The 26879-nt window shown below is 47.6% G+C and overlaps 1 protein-coding gene across 3 annotated transcripts in view; it reads right to left on the bottom strand.

Moving 5' to 3' along the window:
- The window catches only part of fbxw4 (F-box and WD repeat domain containing 4), a 606291-nt gene that overhangs the window by 45589 nt on the left and 533823 nt on the right, over nt 1–26879 (bottom strand). For all 3 annotated transcript variants that reach the window (XM_085994162.1, XM_085994160.1, XM_085994161.1), the window contains one exon: nt 17120–17185. In XM_085994162.1, coding sequence (XP_085850288.1) covers nt 17120–17185 — 66 coding nt within the window. The remainder of the gene's footprint in view (nt 1–17119; nt 17186–26879) is intronic.

The following is a 26879-nucleotide window of genomic DNA, read 5'->3' on the forward strand; positions in this document are numbered from 1 at the left end:
GTTCCCCAATATCCCTCTCCCCTCGTTCCCCAATATCCCTCTCCCCTCGTTCCCCAATATCCCTCTCCCCTCGTTCCCCAATATCCCTCTCCCCTCGTTCCCCAATATCCCTCTCCCCTCGTTCCCCAATATCCCTCTCCCCTCGTTCCCCAATATCCCTCTCCCCTCGTTCCCCAATATCCCTCTCCCCTCGTTCCCCAATATCCCTCTCCCCTCGTTCCCCAATATCCCTCTCCCCTCGTTCCCCAATATCCCTCTCCCCTCGTTCCCCAATATCCCTCTCCCCTCGTTCCCCAATATCCCTCTCCCCTCGTTCCCCAATATCCCTCTCCCCTCGTTCCCCAATATCCCGCTCCCCTCGTTCCCCAATATCCCTCTCCCCTCGTTCCCCAATATCCCTCTCCCCTCGTTCCCCAATATCCCTCTCCCCTCGTTCCCCAATATCCCTCTCCCCTCGTTCCCCAATATCCCTCTCCCCTCGTTCCCCAATATCCCTCTCCCCTCGTTCCCCAATATCCCTCTCCCCTCGTTCCCCAATATCCCTCTCCCCTCGTTCCCCAATATCCCTCTCCCCTCGTTCCCCAATATCCCTCTCCCCTCGTTCCCCAATATCCCGCTCCCCTCGTTCCCCAATATCCCGCTCCCCTCGTTCCCCAATAACCCGCTCCCCTCGTTCCCCAATATCCCGCTCCCCTCGTTCCCCAATATCCCGCTCCCCTCGTTCCCCAATATCCCGCTCCCCTCGTTCCCCAATATCCCTCTCCCCTCGTTCCCCAATATCCCTCTCCCCTCGTTCCCCAATATCCCTCTCCCCTCGTTCCCCAATATCCCGCTCCCCTCGTTCCCCAATATCCCTCTCCCCTCGTTCCCCAATATCCTCTCCCCTCGTTCCCCAATATCCCTCTCCCCTCGTTCCCCAATATCCCTCTCCCCTCGTTCCCCAATATCCCTCTCCCCTCGTTCCCCAATATCCCTCTCCCCTCGTTCCCCAATATCCCTCTCCCCTCGTTCCCCAATATCCCTCTCCCCTCGTTCCCCAATATCCCTCTCCCCTCGTTCCCCAATATCCCTCTCCCCTCGTTCCCCAATATCCCTCTCCCCTCCTTCCCCAATATCCCTCTCCCCTCGTTCCCCAATATCCCTCTCCCCTCGTTCCCCAATATCCCTCTCCCCTCGTTCCCCAATATCCCTCTCCCCTCGTTCCCCAATATCCTCTCCCCTCGTTCCCCAATATCCCTCTCCCCTCGTTCCCCAATATCCCTCTCCCCTCGTTCCCCAATATCCCTCTCCCCTCGTTCCCCAATATCCCTCTCCCCTCGTTCCCCAATATCCCTCTCCCCTCACGCCCCATCAAGACGCTGCTTGCTCTCCTTTTCCCGCATTCTCGTGTGTCACTGTTCCTAACTTTTCTCGAAATAGCTTCACAGTGTCGCAACTGAACTGAATTGATACTGACTTGGTTTTAAAAAAAATACCTTGTCCAAATGAGCTGCCCCAACAATTGATTATGGGGCAATGATTGGCTGAACTAAACAAGACAGGCCAGTGCAGCTTGGACTGGAGATCTCTGCTCAGTTAGCTAACCTCAGGCAAGGTGCCATATGAGGAGCTACAATCAGCATCAGCACCTCGGGTTGGAGAGGGAGGGGAAGTTCCTGTCCTGGTACTTTACAGCAAGAATCACTGGACATTGGGCCAGGACAGCATCAGGCTAGGTTTGCGATGCATTCTGTGGTCAAATATCCGGCCGACACTCCCTGTCCCAGCTCAGAGTGTGAGTACTGGCAGGAAACCAGTGCCTGTGAATCCCGTACCCCAGCGAGAGTCGGTGTCTTCAGGAGAGAAAGGGGGGAGGAGGAAAGAAAATCAGAATAAAAAAAAAAAAATGCAAAACCCGTTTCCCCATCCCACAGGGAAATAAAGAACTTCAAAACATGAATGCCTGAGCTTGGCCTGTACACACTGGGTTGGTAGGAGGGGTCCTGGGCTCTGTGGGGAGAATTAAATAAAGTGGCCGAGCTCCTTGTAAAGAAACATGAAAGCAAAGGGGAAGAGTCCACCTCAAAGCTAACTGGCGAGTTTACTGTAGGGGATGAGTGAGCACAGTTTCTTTACGCAGGTTGCCTGCTCTGCTCTCAAGAGTTCCCGAGGAGCACGGGCAAAAAAACACATTCGGTACCAGTCCAGTGGTTTTGCAAAAAGTATGTTTAAAAAAAAACCCCCACAAGTGTGGGAACCGGGGGGGGCTTCCCATTCCGGAGTGGGAAAATTCACTTGTCCACCGAACAGAGAACAAAGAGATCTTAGAGGCACATCGCTTAACCCTTTCACCCGGCCAGCGCTGGTCATGCAGAAGTTTCCAGAACGGCGTTAAACTCTGCTTATTGCTTGGAATGTAAACTCTTTTTCCCCCCCCGTTAACTACGGACAATTATTATTATTTAATTTGCAAATTTGCTGGAATTCTTATCGAGTCCCATTTGCATCACTGATGATCCAGGAAAGGTTGTTTAAAACCAGTTTTTTTCTCTTGTCCTTCCCCCCCCCCCGGTTTCTTTGACTCTTGCTTGAGCTCAGTTCCATGTGTCCATCTTTCGGATGAGACATTAAACCAAGTCTGCCCTCTCAGGTGGACGTAAAAGATCCCACATCCATTATTTTGAAGAAGAGTAGGGGGAGTTCGCCCCAGTGTCCTGGCCAATACTTATCCCTCAACCAACATCACTATAACAGATTATCTGATCATTTATCTCATTGTTGTTTGTGGGAGCTTGCTGTGTGCAAATTGGCTGCCACGTTTCCTACATTACAACAGTGACTACACTTCAAAAAGTACTTCATTGGCCGTGTATCACTTTGGGACGTCCCGAGGTGGTGAAAGGCGCTGGATAAATGCCCGTCCTACTAATTCCTCACCTCTGCTGTGAGGCAGTAATGGGGCACTACAATCGGGCTCAGAACCCATGAAATGTGGAGCAGGGGGGGGGGGGGGGGGGGAATGTAATTGCTGAATAACTGGCCTGGGCTCTTGATCACAGGTGAGCACAGGATCACGGTCATCTGCGGCCCCCGCCCACCCCATCACTGTCCAGCCTTACACAGTAAGGATGGTCACTTGGGTGAGGTAGTGGAGGGCGAGCGGGACCTATGGGATCCCCCCCCTCCCCAGCAGAAGGCAGTGCCTTAAGGAGAGGAGTAAACTGGGAGGTGTGGGGAGTACGCAAAGAGGGAAATCTGTCAGCAACAGAAGGTAGCCTGGGAGACCTTGATGGGAGAGGGGGAGGGAAAGGCGCGTGCCTTCACAGATGCATTAAAAAAAATCCCCCAAAAAGTAACTGAATCCGTTTTTTTGTTTTGGATTCCTGGAACGTTATGCCCACTTTTCTGAGATAGGAGTACAGCAATAAGTATTTTGCAAAAAAAATTCTTGTGTCAGCTACACATGGACCAGCCTCCCACCTTCCACCCTACATAAACTTCAGCTCATCCAAAACTCGGCTGCCCATGCCCTAACTTGCACCAAATCCCGTTCACCCATCACCCGTGCTCACTGACCTACATTGGCTCCCAGTTAAGAAACGCCTCAATTTTAAAATTCTCATCCTTGTGATCAAATCCCTCCATGGCCTCGACCCTCCTCTTTCTCTGTAACCTCCTCCAGCCCTACAACCCTCCTCTAATTCTGACCTCTTGTGCATCCCTCACTTTCTTCACCCCACTATTGGCGGCCGTGCCTTCAGCCATTTAGGCCCCAAGCTCTGGAAATACCTCCCATAACCTCTCCGCCTCTCTTTCCTCCTTTAAGACACTCCTTAAAACCTCTTTGACCTCACCTGTCCTAATGTCTCCTTCTTTGACTTGGTGTCAATTTTTGTCCGGTAACGCTCCTTGGAATGTTTTACTGCTTTAAAGGCGCTGTATAAATGCAAGTTGTTATTACAGAACTTTTTAAGCATGATCTGAATAAATATTAGTGATCAAAAATCAGCAGGTTTGTGACACAGAAGGGAATCTGGGAGTGACCAGTGCACAGACTTAGGAAGGCACAGGGCCAGAGAGCGCAGAATTCTGCAGAACATCATTGGGTGGCCTTTTTCCACTTGTGGTGGGGGGAGGGGGGGTGCAGGAAAGAGTCTAGGCCAAGGGGACATAACCTTAAAATCAGAGCCAGGCCATTCAAGAGAGAAGTTAGGAAACACTTCTTCACACAAAGGGTGGTAGAAGTGTGGAACTCTCGCCCACAGAAAGCAGATGATGTTGGGGACAATTACTAATTTTAAATCTGAGAACGATAGATTTTTGCTAGACAGGGGTATTCAGGGATATGGAGCCCAGGCGGGTGGATGGAGTTAGGATGCAGATCAGCCATGATCTCATAGAATGACAGAACAGGCTCAAGGGGCTGAATGGCCTCCTCTTGTTCCTATGTCTCTAAACATAGTTATGGAGTGCAACAGCAGGAATAGTTATTAAACAAAAAGCATGTTTTGATTTTCCCGAATCTGCTATTCTGGGTAAACGCCCATCCAATGCCACGAGCGGTCCACATACCTCTGTTTTGTAACACGCGAAGGTAGAGACTGCCGACCATCGGGCCAGGCCCAAAGTTCGGTAGGTCCCATTCAGGTAACAGAACGGATATATTACTGGACTAGTAATCCAGTGCCTGGGCTAATGATCCGGAGACATGAGTGCAAATCCCACCACGGCAGCTGGGGAATTTAAATTCAGTTAATTAAATACATTTGGAATAAATAAAAAGCTAGTGTCAGTAATGGTGACCATGAAACTACCAAATTGTCGTAAAAACCCATCTGGTTTACTAATATCTTTCAGGGAAGGAAATCTGTCGTCCTTACTCAGTCTGGCCTATATGTGACTCCAGACCCACAGCAATGTGGCTGACTCTGAACAGCCCTCTGAAATGGCCTAGCAAGACACTCAAGTCATATTAAAAAAACTTTGCATTGGTTCACGAAGGCGGCTCACCACTACCTACTCGAGGACAATCAGGGATTGGCAATAAATGCCGGCCTTGCCAGAGACGCCCACATTCCGTGAATGAACAAAACAAAATCTCTCGCACCCCTCAATTGCTACTCACACTAAAAGTCTATCCAGCTCCCTTTTGAATTTGACGACATTCTGTCACTTGGAATTCTCGCCCCAAAAGGCGGAGGATGCTGGGGGACAATTGGAGCTTTCGACACGGAGATCGATCGAGTTGGGCAAGGGTATCAAGGGACACGGAGCCAAGGCAGGTAAATGGAGTTAAGATACAGATCAGCCATGATCTCATTGAATGGCGGAACAAGCTCGAGGGGCTGAATGGCCTCCTCCTTTTCTTACTTGCATGAAAACCAAAGGTGGCAGAGCCAGGCTGTGAAATTTGAAACTGTCCTTTAATCATAGTTCCCTTTGTCCAATGTATTAGGGAAGTTGTCAGACAGTTCTGTTGTGGGGTATTTGCAGTATTAGGAAGCAATTTGACCTCCTGATTAAAAGGTTAACCACGTGCCCTGTGCTTGCTGTAATTTTATACATTAGCAGATTAACAAAAGTCATAAGGCAGGGCGATCATGCACCATCAGAGATGTAAAGATGGTAAAGCAGGTAATGAGAATAGGAAAAATATTTATCGAAACAAAAAATTATAATTAAAGGCCCCAGGTCGTATCTCCTGTCAGTGCCAAGTTAGCCAGGGGAGTGGTTGGTGTGTTAGAATTGGTCTTAGTATCCTGGAAAGGGGCGGGGGGGGGGGGGTGGGGGAGAAAAATAAATCAGACAGTGTTCCTGATCACTAGGCAGTGATGTGTGTGTGTGTGTGTGTGTGTGTGTGTACGAGTGAGCGTATGTGTGCTAGAGTGTGCGTGTACGAGTGTGCATGTGTACGAGCGCGTATGCGAGCGTGCGAGTGCGAGTACGAGCGTGCGCGAATGCGAGAATGTGCATGTGCGAGCGCGCGTGTGCGAATGCCAGTATGCGTGTGCGAGCGTGCGTGCGAGTGTGCGTGTGCGAGCGCGCAAGAGTGTGCGTGTGCGAGAGTGTGAGTGTGCGAGAGTGCGAGAGCGTGCGTGTGTTTAGGATGCTGGGTGAGGACAGGATGGGGCTCAGCTATGGTGCCACCCATAGTTAAATAGTCTGCAGACATCTAGGCTCACACCTGCCAAAATAGGCATTCGGGGGAAGCTCCAGCAAGTTACCTGCCAGTGCCCTGGGATCCGTACCCCTGGCAGAAGTCAGCACCTTCAGGAAAGAAAGGTAGAAAATTGGAAAGAGAAAGGTGGAGAGAAACTTTTTAAAGATCTTTAAAACTTAAAAATAAAGCTTAAAACCAAACTTATTCAATTAACTGGATTGAGCACAACGAAAGTGGGAAGAAAACCTGGGGGAGGGGAATTTCAATGTCTTTTCATTTAGAGAAATATTCACTTGACTGGACTTGCCTGTAGTGTATCAGGATTCCTTTTAGCTGCACAGCCTTTGCATTCAGCAAAAAGCAGTACCTTCCTTTACAAGGCCCAGATTCCACTTCTCCCCTCCGCAGAGACGCTGGGTACTGCTGTGTCTTTTCTCTCTCTTTTATTTTAACCCCTCTTGTAAAGGTTAAGTTTGTGTGTGTAAACGGTCATGTCACACAGCTATGAGAAACAGCCACCCCCTGCAACTGGGGCAGGCACAGAGCAAAGACAGCGACCCGCAGCCCCTTTCACGCTCGCAAAAACAAACAGAGATGGCACTGTACCCTCTCCTTATTGACCATCTGTTGCTACCAGTGGCTGCAATGTGCCAAAGGACAATACAGGCTGCCTTCCATCAGGCCACCCACCGCTAAAGCTGAGGCCGCCTCCTCCTCCCCCCTATCTACAAGCGAGAGACCCTCCAGCTCTCACCCCCCCTCCCCCCCCCCACCCCCATCCCTTCATGAACACACAATGCGGCAGGGTTGGTGGAAGCCGAGGCATGTTGGAGGTGCAATAAGGCGGTGGGTAGTCCTTTCATTGCTGCCTGCCTTTCATAGTTGGCTGCATAGCAACACGGCTCCGGTCACATCACTGCAGCGATTCCAGCCAGTCTCAGCAGCAAGCTCCTTAAAGGGACAGGGAGTGAAGTTTAACTCGTTGTGCTCGGGGGAAGGGGGGGGTGGGGGCCGGGGGGGGGGGGGAAGGTAGCGGCTTCACCACGTCGTTGTCAACACAACGATGTCACAGCGTTAAGTGTTTTTAAATCTAAAAAGGGAAACATTCAAGTAACACACAAAGTGCCAGGACAGCGCAAGGAGAAGGAACCACAGAAAAAGTGGGGTGCAGGAATCGAGAAAACGCAGGAAAGAAGGTAAATATAGAACATCAAAGGAGAGAGAAAAAGAAAGAGCGGGAGAGAGAGAGAACGAGGGAGAGAGATAGAACGAGGAAGAGAGAGAGAGAGAGAAAGCAAGATCAAAAGAGAGACGGGAGCGGAGTGGCGATATTGGAAATTGGGAGATTTCCCGAGCACCCCCGTGAATGGTTCTTTGCGTGTTATTTTTGGCGCCATCCCTTGTTCCGTGAGAATCTTGAAGAATTGGATGGAGCTGGTCTGCCCCGGACAGAGAGAGAGAGAGAGAGAGAGAGAGAGAGAGATTCAATGATGCAGTGCCTTATACCTCTCCAAACACTTCACACAAATTACTTTAAGGGTAGTGGTTGTTGTCATGTTGATAAAGGTAGCAGCCATTTTGCACACAGCAAGATCCCGTTCAGATTTCCAGCATCCGCAGTATTTTGCTATTATAGTAACAGCAACGAGTTGCTCTGATTTTGGCGGTGCTGGTTGAGGAAAGAATATTGTCCAGAACACGCGAGAGAAACCTCTGCCCTTCTTCCAGTAGTGCCATGGGATCTTTAACATCCACACGGACAGGCAGATGTGGCCTCGGTTTTATATTCCACCCGAAGGTGACGCCACTGACAGTACAGTGCTCCCTCAGTACCGGAAAGGAAACATATGGGGAGGAGGAGAGAGAAACGAGGAAGGAGAAAGGAAATTAGAGGAGAAGGAAGCTGGAAAGGTGGAAACTACAGAAAAAGGAAGGTTTTTCTTAAAAGCAACTTGGGGTGTGGGGGTCCTTTGCTGCAGGTCGGATAGCAAGAGACTGATAAGTGGACTAATTGCTGTGCGACGGGTGGTGCGGCAGGCTGGGGTTACTAGCAGCTCCGGCCCCGACAGCAGTTCACCAACCTTCTGCTGAGTGAATGCAAGGACCAGCCCAGGCTCCAGGCGTGTACTCGCTGCCAGTACCAGGAACCGGGTCCTCGCACTCATTACTGGTGGCAGGTCCGAGGGCTCAGCAATAGGAATGGGGGGAGGCCACTCAGCCCCTCGAGTCTGCTCCCACCAGGAGTTCTCCCCGGTGTTCTGAGGCCAATGCGTATCCCTCAGCCAACGTCACTAAAACAGAGTATCTGGTCAGTATCACATTGCTGTTTGTGGGAGCTTGCTGTGCGCAAATTGGCTGCGTTTCCTACATTACAACAGTGACTACACTTTAAAAAGTACTTCATTGGTTGTAACGCACTTTGGGACATCCTGAGGTCGTGAAAGGCGCTAAATAAATGCAAGTCTTTCTTTTTTTCTTGTTCCACCATTCAACTAGACCACGGCGGATCTGTACCTCAACTCCATTTACCCGCCTTTGTTTCATATCCCTTACCAAACAAAAATCGGTCAATCTCAGTCTTGACCATTTTAATCGACCCCCCAGCTTTTGGGGGAGAAAGTCTCATATTTGCGTGCAGAGGGCGGTCGTGTCCCCAAACACTCCATCAGTCAGAACTCTTCACGGATCATGCGCCACACCAACCGCACCCCACCAAGGAGACCACACGAGCAGGGTGAGGGGAGAAAATCGGCAGCAAAATTAAAAAAAGGGAAGAGAAACAGGCAGAAACACAGTCTGGGGTGTAAAACAAAAAGAAAATTCTCACTGTACTTCATTTAATGTGAAGAAATCAACAGTTACAAAAATAGAACAAAAACGCATCAAAGAACGTATAGACATCAAAGAAAAACTTTAAGCAAACGCGCACCTTGTCCACTCAGGCCACAGCTGGCTTTTGAAGCTAGACTTGCACAAACCTCATATTTCCACACACTTTTCAAAACCACTGCTATGTTTGTTTTCTTGATGAAAATAAAATATTCTAACCGGTGCCAGCTGTGCCTCAATGGGTAACACTCTCGCCTCAGAGTCAGAAGGTCGTGAGTACTGAGGGAATGCTGCACGGTCGGAGGTGCCGTCTTTCGGTGGAGATATTAAACCAAGGTACCGTCCGCTCGCTCAGGCGGACGTAAAAGATCATTATTATTTTGAAGAAGAGCAGGGGAGTTCTCCCCAGTGTCCTGGCCAATATTTATCCCTCAACCAACATCACCAAAAAACAGATTATCTGGTAATTTCTCTCACTGCTGTTTATGGGAGCTTGCTGTGCGCAAATTGGCTGCCATGTTTCCTACATTGCAACAGTGACAACACTTCAAAAAGTACTTCATTGGCGGTTAAAGTGCTTCAGGACGTCCCGAGGTTGTAAAAGGCGTTATAGAAATGCAAGTCTTTCTTTCTTTTACTGTACAATAAATACTCAGCTGTAAAGGTGACCCATATACAAGTCAAACTTCAAGACACCTGCCAAAATAACAGTGTTACAGCGCTGGAGCAGGAGACTGAGGCTTCGGAGGGGGGTTAAAACAGAGTAAACATTCTCAGGTACAGCACGGGTTAGATACAGAGTAAAGCTCCCTCTACACTGTCCCATCAAACACTCCCAGGGCAGGTACAGCACGGGTTAGATACAGAGTAAAGCTCCCTCTACACTGCCCCATCAAACACTCCCAGGGCAGGTACAGCACGGGTTAGATACAGAGTAAAGCTCCCTCTACACTGTCCCATCAAACACTCCCAGGGCAGGTACAGCACGGGTTAGATACAGAGTAAAGCTCCCTCTTCACTGCCCCATCAGACACTCCCATGGCAGGTACAGCACGGGTTAGATACAGAGTAAAGCTCCCTCTACACTGCCCCATCAGACACTCCCATGGCAGGTACAGCACGGGTTAGATACAGAGTAAAGCTCCCTCTACACTGTCCCATCAAACACTCCCAGGGCAGGTACAGCACGGGTTAGATACAGAGTAAAGCTCCCTCTTCACTGTCCCATCACACACTCCCAGGGCAGGTACAGCACAGGTTAGATACAGAGTAAAGCTCCCTCTACACTGTCCCATCAAACACTCCCGGGGCAGGTACAGCACGGGTTAGATACAGAGTAAAGCGCCCTCTACACTGTCCCATCAAACACTCCCAGGGCAGGTACAGCACGGGTTAGATACAGAGTAAAGCTCCCTCTACACTGTCCCATCAAACACTCCCAGGGCAGGTACAGCACGGGTTAGATACAGAGTAAAGCGCCCTCTACGCAGTTCCATCAAACACTCCCAGGGCAGGAAGCAGCACGGGTTAGATACAGAGTAAAGCTCTTGAGAGAAGTGGCGGTAGGGATTGTGGATGCATTGGTGATTATTTTCCAAAACTCCCTGGACTCAGGAAAGGTCCCGACAGATTGGAAAACTGCTAATGTAACACCCTTATTTAAGAAGGGAAGTGGACAAAAAGCCGGAAACTATAGACCAGTTAGCCTAACATCTGTGGTTGGCAAAATGTTGGAGTCCATTATTAAGGAAACAGTAACAGAGCATTTGGATAAACATAATTTAATAGGACAGAGTCAGCTTGGTTTTATGAAGGGGAAATCATGTTTGACAAATTTGCTTGAATTCTTTGAGGGCGTAACATACAGGGTGGATAAAGGGGAACCAGTGGATGTAGTGTATTTGTGCTTCCAAAAGGCATTTGACAAGGTTCCACACAAAAGATTACTGATCAAGATTAAAAAATCACGGGATTGGGGGTAATATACTGGCATGGGTGGAGGATTGGCAACTAACAGAAAACAAAGAGTTGGGATAAATGGTTCGTTCTCGGGCTGGCAATCAGCAGCCAGTGGTGTTCCGCAGGGGCCAGTGCTGGGACCCCAACTCTTTACAATCTATATTAACGATTTGGAGGAAGGGACCGAGTGCAACATATCCAAGTTTGCCGACGATACAAAGATGGGAGGGAAAGCAGTGAGTGAGGAGGACATAAAAAACCTGCAAAAGGACATAGACAGGCTAAGTGAGTGGGCAGAGATTTGGCAGATGCAATATAATGTTGGAAAGTCTGAGGTTATGCACTTCGGCAGAAAAAATCAAAGAGCAAGTTATTATCTAAATGGAGAGAAACTGCAAAGTGCTACAGTACAAAGGGATCTGGGGGTCCTGGTGCATGAAACACAAAAAGTTAGTATGCAGGTGCAGCAGGTGATCAGGAAGGCCAATGGAATCTTGGCTTTTATTGCAAGGGGGATGGAGTATAAAAGCAGGGAAGTCTTGCTGCAGTTATACAGGGTACCGGTGAGGCCACACCTGGAATACTGCGTGCAGTTTTGGTTTCCATATTTAAGAAAAGGCGGTTCAGAGAAGGTTCACTCGGTTGATTCCGGAGATGAGGGGGTTGACGTATGAGGAAAGGTTGAGTAGGTTGGGCCTCTACTCATTGGAGTTCAGAAGAATGAGAGGCGATCTTATCGAAACATATAAGATTGTGAGGGGGCTTGATCGGGTGGATGCGGTGAGGATGTTTCCACTGATGGGTGAGACTTGAACTAGGGGGCATAATCTAAGAATAAGGGGCTGCCCTTTCAAAACTGAGATGAGGAGAAACTTCTTTACTCAGAGGGTAGTAAATCTATGGAATTTGCTACCCCAGAGAGCTGTGGAAGCTGCAACATTAAATAAATTTAAAACGGAGATAGACAGTTTCCTAGCAGATAAGGGAATTAGGGGTTACGGGGAGAGGGCAGGGAAGTGGACGCGAGTCTAGATTCGGATCAGCCATGATCCTATTGAATGGCGGAGCAGGCCCGAGGGGTCGTATGGCCTACTCCTGCTCCTACTTCTTATGTTCTTATGTACACTGTCCCCATCAAACACTCCCAGAGCAGGTACAGCATGGGTTAGATACAGAGTAAAGCTCCCTCAGCACTGCTGTGGGATGGTGCTAACCAGGAATAGGATTGACACTGCCCCGAGCACCTTTCCCTTTGCACTCTTGCAGCCAGCAGTGAGAGGAGATTGTCTCCTCATTAGCTTGTACTGGACTGGAGTCCAGGTAGTGGGGGTGAAAGATCAGTATTGTACCAGACTGCAACACCCAGCACCATCTGAACTTTGGTTTCTAGCAAGGAGGATTTGCACACTTCCGAATTTTTTCGGTCAATAATGGGATGTCTCCTTTGATGTGGTTTCCCATCTGATCTTTGCAAAGGGTTCAAAAGATAAAGGGAAGGCAAACTTCCAGTTTGGCAAAGAAAAAAAATACAAAATTGCTCACCAAAGATGAGGGTGAAATCACATCAAAAGATCCCACTTCAGAGACCGTGTAACATCAAGGAACCTCAGTCATACCACATGCTACAGTTCACCTTCATATTGGGGGTGGCAGAGTACCGAAACCATCCCCACCCCCAACAAGGGACATCAAATGATCCTCAGCTCCATCAACCCCATCAAACAAGGTATCTCACCATGTCTAGTTCATTCCCGGGTATCTGTTATTCTATATATAAACCCCCCGAACCCCTCGATTAGATTCCAGCCTGTAACTCACTTCCAGGTATCTGTTATTCTAGGTATAAATAGCAGGTATTATCTAAAAGATGTGTTTATTAAGTTCGATGTATTTTTCAAACAGCCTGTGCAACGCAATCTCCATCAATAAAAAATCTCCCTATTTGGCCACTCAGCTAAATGCTGCACTCAGTGAACAGGCGAAGTGCGCAGTGCAGGAAAGTCCTGAATACGAACCCTAGTCTGGGCTCAGTTAGCTGATCGCAGCCGGATGAACCGCCATCGAGACTTGTCAGTATGAGCGTGTGTGTGAGTGTGAGTGAGTGAGTGAGTGAGTGAGTGAGTGAGTGAGTGAGTGAGTGAGTGAGTGAGTGAGTGAGTGAGTGAGTGAGTGAGTGAGTGAGTGTGTGAGTGAGTGAGTGAGTGAGTGAGTGAGTGTGTGTGTGTGTGTGAGAATGTGAGAGAGTGTGTGTGTGTGTTTGTGTGTGTGTGAGAATGTGAGAGAGTGTGTGTGTGTGTGTGAGAATGTGAGAGTGTGTGTGTGTGTGTGTGTGTGTGTGTGTGTGTGTGTGTGTGTGAGTGAGAATGTGAGAGAGAGTGTGTGTGTGTGTGTGTGTGTGTGTGTGTGTGTGTGTGTGTGTGTGTGTGTGTGTGTGTGTGACCGTCAGGCAAGGATCGGGTTGGCTCAGGCATGACTAATGGGCAGTTGGAGGAGGTGGGTGAACCGGATTTCGGCAAAGGCCAGCGCCAATCTTTGGGGCAAGAGGGGAGAGAAAAGGAACGAGAGAAATAAAATCTGATGGTGTCGCCCCAGCTTTAGGACGGTCCTGTCGTTGCCCAGACTGAGGCGAATCCCCTCGCCTGTCAGCACAGCTTGTGTGTGCTCCTTGCTTGGTGCTGACATCACCAGCTTACATCAAAGGGCTCTCCCCTCTCCAGACACCTGACAGGCGGTCCTGAATGGTGGGAACCTGCACCACAAGCCCGGGCGTGAGCTTCAATAGCACGACATGCAGAGAAAAAGCTTCAGATAATGGGAGATACAAAAGGGGGAGGCCAAGGTGACCCCTATGTGTCGAAGAAAACACACACACTCGCACATATGCTATCACAATGGCTCACAAAAGGTAAACCTGTACCAGGGCGACTTTGTACTTTCACAAAACATACATGATTATACACACAGAAGATAAAAGGATGAAAGCAAAACATCTGTTTCACAGCAGCCCATCTGGCCCCCACTAACAAGGGAAAGAAGATAAATCAACTTCCAGATTCTTGCATTATCTTCACTGACCAAACCATGCATAGCGACAACCTGTAACTCAGGTATCCAGAATACCATGTATAACCCCCACCACCCCACCCCGCCCCACCACACCAAACCCCTCGATTAGATTCCAGCCTGTAACTGACTCCCGGGTATCTGTTATTCTATAATATAAACCCCCCAAACACCTCGATTAGATTCCAGCCTGTAACTCACTCCCGGGTATCTGTTATTCTATAATATAAACCCCCCCGAACCCCTCGATTAGATTCCAGTCTGTAACTCACTCCCGGGTATCTGTTATTCTATATATAAACCCCCCCGAACCCCTCGATTAGATTCCAGCCTGTAACTGACTCCCGGGTATCTGTTATTCTATATATAAACCCCCCCCGAACCCCTCGATTAGATTCCAGCCTGTAACTCACTCCCGGGTATGCATTAATCCGAATACAAAAATGATCTGATATCCCTGATTAGATCGCAATCTGCAATCAATTATCCTGATTAAATTGAGGTGCAGAATATATGCAAGTTATTCACAATTATTCTTTCCCCGAGAGGCGTGCTCAAGTTTGGGGTGTGGCCTATATACACTGTGGCCCATAGGCAAGTAAATACAGTATTTAAAAGCCAATTTTAATACTGGCAAGTCACAGTGGGACGACCATGATGTTAAGTAGGTTTACATTACACCAGCAGCTGGTGTTCGAGACACTCACTCCAATCTCTCTCTGCCATTCACCTGCCACGATGGTCGCACTGGGTGAACAAATGAAGCATTATGTCGAGTGTTTTAAAAAATATTCTCGAGTTTAGAAGAATGAGAGGTGAGCTCATTGAAACGTCTAAGATTCTGAGGGGGATTGACAGGGTCGATGCTAAGAGGTTGTTTCCCCCTGGCTGGAGTGTCTAGAACCAGGGGTCACAGTCTCAGGATAAGGGGTCGGCCATTTAGGACTGAGATCAGGAGGAATTTCTTCACTCAGAGGGTGGTGAATCTTTGGAATTCTCTGCCCCAGAGGGCTGTGGATGCTGAGTTGTTGAGTATATTCAAGGCTAAGATCGATAGATTTTTGGACTCTAGGGGAATCGAGGGATATGGAGGTTGGGGGGGGAAAGTGGAGATGAGGTCGAAGGTCAGCCATTTTCTTACTGAATGGCAGAGCAGGTTCGAGGGGCTGAATGGCCGACTCCTGCTCCTATTTCTTATGTTCTCATCTAAAAAAAACCCCGCTCTGATCCACTTCAAGTTGGATGAAGAGAGTCAGAGAAGAATTTTGCAATCCCAGTATTTAGCAGTTACAGCTTTCCTTCTCTCCCAAAGGGAGTAACCCGTACTGGTGTACAATATTCCCTCTAATTTTTTGTGTGCGCGGTCCCTTTAAATTTGCTGCGCGGTATCTCAGCCAGCGGCAGCAGCTGGTGCGCAGTCTGCGCGGAACCTCGCATTGATGCGTGGCTGCGCACCTTAGGGGGAACATTACTGGTGTATGGTTCCACAGTTTGGTTGGCGGGGGGGGGGGGGGGGGGGGGAAGAGAGTAAAGCAGAAATAGTGAGTGTAAGAGAAAGAAACAATGTGCAGAAAAAGAGAAACAGAAAGAATGAAAAAAAAGTGAAATTAATAGGGAAAGAGATTTAAAAAAAAGGGACCCACATAGCAAAAGAGAGATTATTAGTGGGACCTAAAGTTAGATGAGAGTGTGAAGGAAAAAAAGATACACAATGACACAAGAGACAACACACACATACAAAGGACATACAAACAGAGAAAGAGGCAGAGAGAAAGAGATACACGAACAAATTATGGATAGAGCGAGAGAGAGAGAACACAGAGAGAAGAGAAACCAAAGAAAGAGAGAAAAAGGCTACAACTTCCTATCACACGCTTCGAACAGCTTCAGTCAACACCTAAACTTGACACCTGTCTGTTACAAATAGATCTGTTAGCGCTTGCCCTTCTCAGCGGGTCTGACATTAAACCGCTTCCACAAGCTGCCAGTCAAATGAAGAGCGATCGCAGTTAAAAGAGAAATTAAACTACTAGACAAGACTAATCTCCTTCTATTGCCTCTGCTTGCCTCCTCAGTAGATAAACTCAAACCCTGTCTGTCCGTGTTCCTAATCCTGGTTAATACAGCTTTGTTATTCAGACAGACTCGGGCTCCCCAGCTGCATTGAGCTATCCATCCACCGCAGTGGAAACTGGCCTATGAATTTCCTTTGGCTTCAATGCCTCATGCAGTGTTTACTCACCCCACAAGCTGACAGCTGCCCCCACCTTCAGATTGTTGCCCCACCTCATACAGGTAGTTGGTAGCCCTCTGGCACCTTGTCCAGCTATGGTTACAGGACAAACTGTCCCTCACCTCCAGCCTCCAACTCTTGCTCTTCACTTCAGTCTATACTGCTATGGTCAGCGATCCCAGAGCTTCCAGCTCTTCTCCTCCGTAGCTTCCTGCACACTCTACTGCCTTTCTGTATTGAAATGAAGACTCACTGCACCATCTCCTACTCCAAGTCATTCTTTCCCAGTACCTCAAAATTGCAGAACTCCTCAGCTCCCTCAGTCTTCCCTGGGGCTGTCAGCCGTGGCTCAGTGGGCAGCACTCTTGCCTCTGAGTCAGAAGCTTGTGGGTTCAAGTCCCACTCCTGACACTTGAGCACATATTCCAGGTTGACACTCCAGTGCAGTACTGAGGGGGTGCTGCACTGTCGGAGGTACCGTCTTTCGGATGAGATGTAAACCGAGGCCCCGTCTGCCCTCTCAGGTGGGCGTAAGAGATCCCACGGCACTATTTCGAAGAAGAGCAGGGGAGTTCTCCCCGGTGTCCTGGGGCCAATATTTATCCCTCAACCAACATCATAAAAACAGATCATCTGGTTATTATCACATTGCTGTTTGTGGGAGCTTGCTGTGCACAAATTGGCTGCTGTGTTTCCTACATTACAACAGTGACCACACTTCAAAAAGTATTTAATAGGCTGTAAAGCGCTTTGGAACATCCTGAGGTTGTGAAAGGCGCTATAGAAATGCAAGTCTTTCTTTTCTGAAACAAAAGAGGAAGATTCCAGCAGTCTCAAGGGGTAATACCCCCATGCCTGCTGTACGGCTCCTGAGGTCGGATTGTTGAATTCCTTACCTCTGAAGGTCCCAGATCCGCAAAGGTGAGGCGTGCCCACAGCAAGCAGTCCCCGTCATGACAGAACTGGAAAAGAGAAAGCACAAGCACTTTGAAAAACAGAAGTGAAGTTAGATTGAAACAAAGGGCATTTTTTCAATTGCTGAATTTCTTTGCTCTTGTTTGGTTGGCGGGGGGGGGGGGGCGGGAAGAGGAACCTCTGCACCCCACTTTACCCCCTTTAACGTTTGGCAAAGGGAGCTGTTCTGCATAGGAGCAGGAGGAGGCCATTCAGCCCCTCGAGCCTGCTCCGCCATTCAGTTAGATCATGGCTGATCTGCAACTCAGCTCCATATCCTTTGATACCCTCCCTTACCCAACACAAATCTATCCAGCTCCGTCTCGAACATTTCAATTGACCCACCCAGCCTTTTGGGGGGAGAGAATTCCAGATCTCCATTGGTATAATGAGACTCATTGTGGAACATGGAGACCCCGTGTGTACACACACACACACTCACACTTACCTTTCAGCAGAGGCCTGTGGAGAGCAATCAGGAGCGGAAACTACATTTTCCCTTTCCTAAGTCAAGGTGCTGAGGCTAATTGTGATCCCTCCAATGGCCCTGGCTGTGTTATGGAACTCAGCGCAAACCAGGGCCAGCACCCGAGTTCCTCCTGCTTTAAATGGTTCAGCTACCCACTGGGTAAGCAGGCCGAGCCATCTGGGGTGGGCGAGTTGGGAGTAAGGAGGAGTAGCAATCCATAATTTCTGTACGGAAAAAAACTGCACTTGTGAATAAACTACACTTGTCAGAGCTCAAATGCTAGAGGGAAAAAATCAAAACAAGTCAACACAGATCAAGCACACAGGTTCAATCAAGGAATGGGTTAACCCCAATCGAGTGACTGGATCCATGGTTAAGGGCAGGGGGGGATTGGAATTAGCCATTCTCCAGTTGGTACACTGTGCTCTTCAGCAGGCTTCTGGAGCCCAGAATCATTTATTACACGACACAATGCAGGGGTGGAGCAGTTTGCACAATCCCACACAGGCTGTGGATCACCTGAAAGGACCCCCTCCCCAGTCCCAGCTACTACCTGCTGTGTTCCCACCACCTAGCTCCTTTCACTCTGCCCCTGGGGGACCATTACACTCACGTACACACTAATAGCTTTTAGTTTCCATTCACACGAAACCTGCCACGCTAAAATTAGCCTGCAGACCACCAACACTGAGCCCTCCCCAACCCCAACCTTTCAGCGCAAGGGTTTATGCCTCCCTCTCCGCTCCCTCCCCTCACCCCGAGGCTCAGATAAAGGCTAGTTTTCAATCTCAAAACCTTATTTTAGTACAAGAGAAAAGGACTGAAATGTTCAAATTTCTATACAATTTCCGATCAAAGAAGGACGCCCCCTTTGATATCTGGACAGCGATGTCCTTGGCTCGGTTTTTTAGCTTCATTTGCTGATTGGCATACAGTACATTTCACCATATGAAGACAGAAGCAGTGGCTCATGAGCTAGTACCTGAAGTATGTCAACAACTTTTAAAATAGGCAAATAAAAATGGTGCGATTTGTATATCTTGTAACATCACAAAGGTCCTGGTTATTCAGCAGGGTAAGGGCCACTCACTGTAATTGTAGAGAGTCGCTGTTTATTCAGGGTAAGGGTTACTCACTGTATAACTGTACAGAGTCACTGTTTATTCAGGGTAAGGGTCACTCACCCTGAATAAACAGTGACTGTACAGTTACACAGTGAGTGACCCTTACCCTGAATAAACAGTGACTCTGTACAGTTACACAGTGAGTAACCCTTACCCTGAATAAACAGTGACTCTGTACAGTTACAGTGAGTAACCCTTACCCTGAATAAACAGTGACTCTGTACAGTTACACAGTAAGGGTTACTCACTGCGTAACTGTACAGAGTCACTGTTTATTCAGGGTAAGGGTTACTCACTGCGTAACTGTACAGAGTCACTGTTTATTCAGGGTAAGGGTCACTCACTGCGTAGCTGTACAGAGTCTGTTTATTCAGGGTAAGGGTCACTCACTGTGTAACTGTACAGAGTCGCTGTTTATTCAGGGTAAGGGTCACTCACTGTGTAACTGTACAGAGTCACTGTTTATTCAGGGTAAGGGTAACTGTACAGAGTCACTGTTTATTCAGGGTAAGGGTCACTCACTGTGTAACTACAGAGTCACTGTTTATTCAGGGTAAGGGTCACTCACTGTGTAACTGTACAGAGTCACTGTTTATTCAGGGTAAGGGTTACTCACTGCGTAACTGTACAGAGTCTCTGTTTATTCAGGGTAAGGGTCACTCACTGCGTAACTGTACAGTCACTGTTTATTCAGGGTAAGGGTCACTCACTGTGTAACTAGGATTACATAGGATATATTGATGGCCTCTAGTTATGCTCTTCCCCACAAGTGGAAAGATTCTCTCTGTATCCACTCTATCAAAACCTTTCATAATTTTAAAGACCTCTATTAGGTCTACAGGTTTAGCATAACTTCCCTACTTTTCAATTCTATCCCTCCAGAAATAAACCCTAGGGATTGGTTTGTTTTATGGCCTTGCTAACCTGTGTATTTGTACTCCGAGATCCCTTTGTTCCTCTACCCCACCTAGACTCGCACCCTCCAAGTGATAAGTGACCTCCCTATTCTTCCTACCAAAATGTAATACCTCTGTGTTGAACTTCATTTGCCAATTCTATGCCCATTCTGCAAGTTTATTAATGTCCTCCTGTAATTTGTTGCAGTCCTCCTCAGTATTGACTATCCCCCTCAATTTGGTGTCATCCGCAAATTTAGAAATTGTGTTTTTGATTCCAAAGTCTAAATCGTTAATGTAAATTGTGAACAGCAGTGGTCCCAGCACTGATCCTTGTGGAACACCACTACCCACCTTCTGCCACTGTGAATAGCTACCCTTTACTCCTACTCTCGGCTTTCTGTCCTGAAGCCAGCCAGCAATCCATTCTGCTACTTGTCCCCTGACTCCACATTCTCTGACCTTGTTCATCAGTCTATTATGGGGTACCTTATCGAAGGCCTTTTGAAAATCTAGATAAATTACATCTACTGCATTATCCTTGTCTACTCTCTCTGTTACCTCTTCAAGAAATTCAGTGAGGTTGGTCAAACAAGACTTTCCCTTTTGAAATCCATGCTGACTATTCATTATTATATTTTTGGTTTCTAGGTGTTCTTTTATTTTCTCCTTTAGTAGGGATTCCATTATTTTTCCTATCACTGATGTTAAGCTGACTGGTCTATAATTCCCTGGACATGTTCTATCTTCCTTCTTAAATATAGGTATTACATTAGCTATCTACCAGTCCTCTGGCACTACACCTTTTTCTAACAAATTACTAAATATGTCTATTAATGCCTCTGCTATCTCTTCCTTAGATTCTTTTAAAATGCGTGGATGCAATCCACCTGGACCAGGGGTTTTATCCTCTTTGAGTTTGATTAGTTTATTTAATATATCCCCTCTTTTTACTTTAAATGCACTTATCTCATTACTAATCTCATCATCCAATGTCATGTCCACCTGTTCTATCTCCCTGGTAAATACTGAAGCAAAATGATTAATATTTCTGCCCTCTCTCTATCGTTACCTGTGGTATTATCCTGTCTATCCCTTAATGGCCCGATTGCCATCCCAACCTTCCTTCTTTTATTGATGTGCCTGTAAAATATTTTACTATTTTGTTTTATGTTTGTTGATAATTTAATTTTGTAGTTCCTCTTTGCCTTCCTAAATATTTTTTTGATTTCTCTCATCTCTTCGTATTCTCTCTTATCATGCACGCCCCTGTTGTCTATGTACTTAATGTATGCCTCTTTCCTTACCCTCAATTGTTCCCTTATGACTTTATTCATCCACGGAGTCTCATTAGTGTTTAGCTTGTTCTTTGTCCAAAGATGTGCGAATTAGGTTGATTGGCCATGATAAAAAAAATTGGCCCTTAGTGTTAGGGGGGATTAAATACATGGGGTTACGGGGATAGGGCTTGTGTGGGATGGCTGTCGGTGTCGAGACCGGGTGCGAGGGTTTGGATGATCAGCCATGATCTCGTTGAATGGCGGAGCAGGCTCGAAGGGCCGAATGGCCTACTCCTGCTCCTATCTTCTATGTTTCTATGTTTGTTTCTATGTTTCCTTTTAGCGGAATATATTGTTCCTGCACGCCATTTTAAATGTTTCCCATTGCTGTTCTACAGCGTGGTTTGCCAATAATGTTGCCCATTTTATTTCCCAAGTTCTATTCTCAGCCCCTCGAAATCAGCTTTTCTCCAATCTATTAGCCTGGCTTTTGTCATACTTATGTCCTTCTCAATTATAATCTTAAAGCATATTATATCATGGTCACTATTGCCTAGATGTTCACCTACTTTTACTTCTCTTATCTGCTCTGGTTCATTCCCCATTACTAGATGCAATAGCGAATCCTCCCTTGTTGGGCTTTTTACATATTGGGTTAGAAAGGAGTCCTGTACACATTGTAGGAACTATACAGAGTCACTGTTTATTCAGGGTAAGGGTTACTCACTGTAACTGTACAGAGTCACTGTTTATTCAGGGTAAGGGTTACTCACTGTAACTGTACAGAGTCACTGTTTATTCAGGGTAAGGGTTACTCACTGTAACTGTACAGAGTCACTGTTTATTCAGGGTAAGGGTTACTCACTGTAACTGTACAGAGTCACTGTTTATTCAGGGTAAGGGTTACTCACTAACTGTACAGAGTCACTGTTTATTCAGGGTAAGGGTTACTCACTGTAACTGTACAGAGTCACTGTTTATTCAGGGTAAGGGTTACTCACTGTAACTGTACAGAGTCACTGTTTATTCAGGGTAAGGGTTACTCACTAACTGTACAGAGTCACTGTTTATTCAGGGTAAGGGTTACTCACTGTAACTGTACAGAGTCACTGTTTATTCAGGGTAAGGGTTACTCACTGTAACTGTACAGAGTCACTGTTTATTCAGCATAACTGGCTGGACCACATCGAGCAATATTGGGCCTCACTCTCCTCTGCCAAACCACTCACTACTCCAGCATCATCCTGGAATGAAAAGATAGCCCCTGGTTTATTTTCTCCACTACCGTTTCCTTAAACCCCTGCACCCTCGCCTTCAACAAGTGCGAGGAGCTCACCGACTTCCTTTTCACTAAGATTGAGACCATCATTCCCACTGTTGACCACCCAACTTCCATTCCTGCCCCCATGCGAGCTAACTTGCGAATTTGTTCCCTCTCCTCAGGTACTATCCCCCCCCCGCTTACAAATTTGCTGTCATCATTCCCATCCTCAAAAAACCACCCTTGACCCTCCGTCCTTGCAAACTACCACCCCATCTCCAACCTCCTTCTCTCCAAACACCTGGAGTGTGTTGTCACCTCCCAAATCCATGTCTGAACCTCTCTAATCAGGCTACCCCCGCTACCACAGCACTGAAACAGCTTAATCCAAGTCACAAATGACATCCTCTGTGACTATGACCATGGTGCACTATCCTTCCTCATCCTTCGCAATCTGTCTGCAGTCTTTGACACGGCTGACCATCATCCTCGGCACCTTTCCTCTGTTGTCCAGCCAAGTGGGACTGCCCTCACTTGGTTCCACTCTTACCTATTCAATCGCAGCTAGAGGATCTGCAGCAAAGGCTTCTTCATGCCCCGCACCGTTACCTCTGGAGTCCCCCAAGGAACTATGTCGAGCCGATCCTCTCCCTCATCTACATGCTGCCTCTTAATGACATCACCCGAAGACATGGAGTCAGGCTCCAAATGTATGAAGATGATACCTAGCTCTACCGCTCCACCACCTCCCTCCACTGTCTCGGTGTTGTCAGACTGCTTGCCCGACAAACAGTGCTGGATGTGCTGCAAAATATTAGAAAGACCGACCCCATAGTCTTTGGCCTCTGCCACAAACACCATTCCCTCGCCACCAATTCCATCGTCCCTCCCGGCCGTCGTCTCAGATTAAAACAGACCGTTTGCAACCTCAGTGCATTATTTGTCTCCGATTTGTGCATCCAACCCCTCGCAGGCCGCTTACTTTCACCAACGTAACATTTCCCATCACTGCCCCACCTCAGCCCATCTGCTGCTGAAACCTTCATTGATGCCTTGGTCATCCCCTGACTTCACTATTCCAATGGTCTCCTGGCCGGCCTCCACCTTTCACAAACTTGAGCTCATCCAAGACTCTGCTGCCCATATTCTATCCTGCACCAAGTCCCGCTCACCCATCGCCCTTATGCATGGACTCCCAGTCCCCCGACACTTCAAATTTAGAATTCACACCCTCGTGTACAAATCGCTTGATGGTCTAACACCCCCCACGCCCCCATCCTTACAACTTCCGAGAATTCTACGCACCTCCAACTCTGGCCTCTTGTCCATCTCCACTTCCTTCGTCCCACCATTGGCAGCCGAGCTTTCAACTGTCTAAGCCCCAAGCTCTGGAATACCCTTCCTAAACACCTCAATCTCTCCTCCTTTGAGGCCCTCCTTAAGACCCATCTCTTTGGCCAAGCTTTATGACACCCTTCCTAAGATCTCCTTCTTTGGCTTTCATCAATTTTGGTCAGGTTACGCATCAGTGAAGGGCCTTGAGGCGTTTTTCAAAATTAAAGGCGCTATACAAATGCAAGCTGATGTTGCCTCACTCACTGTGTTACTGTACAGAGCTCCCGTTTATTCACCAGGATATTGGTACCTGTTGTGCAACCGTTAACAATTAGACTTGGACATTCCCAGGTTAGTTAGACCATAAGTGAATAATGTCAGTTACCCAATCGACACCGTGTGTGAGATGTCAGTGTGTTACACCTAGACCAGTCAGTTGTCCCATTTACACAGTGAGTGAGATGTCAGTGCGTTACACCGAGACCCGTCAGTTATCCTAGTTATACAGTGTGAGATGTCAGTGCGTTACACCGAGACCCGTCAGTTATCCTATTTACAGTGTGTGAGATGTCAGTGCGTTACACCGAGACCCGTCAGTTATCCTAGTTATACAGTGTGTGAGATGTCAGTGCGTTACACCGAGACCCGTCAGTTATCCTATTTAGTGAGTGAGATGTCAGTGCGTTACACCTAGACCCGTCAGTTATCCTAGTTATAGTGAGAGATGTCAGTGCGTTACACCGAGACCCGTCAGTTATCCTATTTACAGTGTGTGAGATATCAGTGCGTTACACCGAGACCCGTCAGTTATCCTAGTTATACAGTGTGAGATGTCAGTGCGTTACACCGAGACCCGTCAGTTATCCTATTTACAGTGTGCGAGATGTCAGTGCGTTACACCGAGACCCGTCAGTTATCCTAGTTATACAGTGAGAGATGTCAGTGCGTTACACCTAGACCCGTCAGTTATCCTATTTAGTGTGTGAGATGTCAGTGTGTTACACCGAGACCCGTCAGTTATCCTAGTTATACAGTGTGAGATGTCAGTGCGTTACACCGAGACCCGTCAGTTATCCTATTTAGTGAGTGAGATGTCAGTGCGTTACACCTAGACCCGTCAGTTATCCTAGTTATAGTGAGAGATGTCAGTGCGTTACACCGAGACCCGTCAGTTATCCTATTTACAGTGTGTGAGATATCAGTGCGTTACACCGAGACCCGTCAGTTATCCTAGTTATACAGTGTGAGATGTCAGTGTGTTACACCGAGACCCGTCAGTTATCCTAGTTATAGTGTGTGAGATGTCAGTGTGTTACACCGAGACCCGTCAGTTATCCTATTTACAGTGTGTGAGATGTCAGTGCGTTACACCGAGACCCGTCAGTTATCCTATTTAGTGTGCGAGATGTCAGTGCGTTACACCGAGACCCGTCAGTTATCCTAGTTATACAGTGAGAGATGTCAGTGCGTTACACCTAGACCCGTCAGTTATCCTATTTAGTGTGTGAGATGTCAGTGTGTTACACCGAGACCCGTCAGTTATCCTAGTTATACAGTGTGTGAGATGTCAGTGCGTTACACCGAGACCCGTCAGTTATCCTATTTAGTGAGTGAGATGTCAGTGCGTTACACCTAGACCCGTCAGTTATCCTAGTTATAGTGAGAGATGTCAGTGCGTTACACCGAGACCCGTCAGTTATCCTATTTACAGTGTGTGAGATATCAGTGCGTTACACCGAGACCCGTCAGTTATCCTAGTTATAGTGTGTGAGATGTCAGTGTGTTACACCGAGACCCGTCAGTTATCCTATTTACAGTGTGTGAGATGTCAGTGCGTTACACCTAGACCCGTCAGTTATCCTATTTATAGTGTGTGAGATGTCAGTGCGTTACACCGAGACCCGTCAGTTATCCTATTTACACAGTGAGTGAGATGTCAGTGCGTTACACCGAGACCCGTCAGTTATCCTAGTTATACAGTGTGAGATGTCAGTGCGTTACACCGAGACCCGTCAGTTATCCTATTTACAGTGTGTGAGATGTCAGTGTGTTGCACCGAGACCCGTCAGTTATCCTAGTTATAGTGTGTGAGATGTCAGTGCGTTACACCGAGACCCGTCAGTTATCCTAGTTATAGTGTGTGAGATGTCAGTGCGTTACACCGAGACCCGTCAGTTATCCTAGTTATACAGTGTGTGAGATGTCAGTGCGTTACACCGAGACCCGTCAGTTATCCTAGTTATAGTGTGTGAGATGTCAGTGCGTTACACCGAGACCCGTCAGTTATCCTATTTACAGTGTGTGAGATGTCAGTGTGTTGCACCGAGACCCGTCAGTTATCCTAGTTATAGTGTGTGAGATGTCAGTGCGTTACACCGAGACCCGTCAGTTATCCTAGTTATACAGTGTGTGAGATGTCAGTGCGTTACACCGAGACCCGTCAGTTATCCTAGTTATAGTGTGAGATGTCAGTGCGTTACACCGAGACCCGTCAGTTATCCTAGTTATACAGTGTGTGAGGTGTCAGTGCGTTACACCGAGACCCGTCAGTTATCCTATTTACACAGTGAGTGAGATGTCAGTGCGTTACACCGAGACCCGTCAGTTATCCTAGTTATAGTGTGTGAGATGTCAGTGCGTTACACCGAGACCCGTCAGTTATCCTAGTTATACAGTGTGTGAGATGTCAGTGCGTTACACCGAGACCCGTCAGTTATCCTAGTTATACAGTGTGTGAGATGTCAGTGCGTTACACCGAGACCCGTCAGTTATCCTAGTTATAGTGTGTCAGATGTCAGTGCGTTACACCGAGACCCGTCAGTTATCCTATTTACAGTGTGTGAGATGTCAGTGCGTTACACCGAGACCCGTCAGTTATCCTAGTTATACAGTGTGTGAGATGTCAGTCCGTCACACCGAGACCCGTCAGCAATGTTCCCTCTAAGCTGTGCAGCCAAGGTCCCACACAGGCTGCTCACCAGCTTCTCCAATGTAAACACCGCGCATGCACGGAAATTTAAGAGAGACAGCACACTAAAAGAAACAGGCAACGCAGAACAAAGCGCAGCTTACTGGGAACATTGCCTGTATGCAATGTTCCCTTTAAGTTGCGCTGTGCTCTGCAGCACCTGCGCAGCTGGCTTACTGACTTTTAAATAGAATGGACAAATAATTGGCAAATTAAATTCAACACAGACAAATGTGAGGTATTACATTTTGGTAGGAAGAATAGGGAGGTCACTTACTACTTGGAGGGTGCGAGTCTGGGTGGGGTAGAGGAACAAAGGGATCTCGGAGTACAAATACACAAATCACTAAAAGTAGCGACACAGGTTAA

The sequence above is a fragment of the Somniosus microcephalus genome, chromosome 8 (assembly GCF_052327205.1).
Source record: "Somniosus microcephalus isolate GS21.2 chromosome 8, FLI_Smic_1.0, whole genome shotgun sequence".
NCBI lineage: Eukaryota > Metazoa > Chordata > Chondrichthyes > Squaliformes > Somniosidae > Somniosus > Somniosus microcephalus.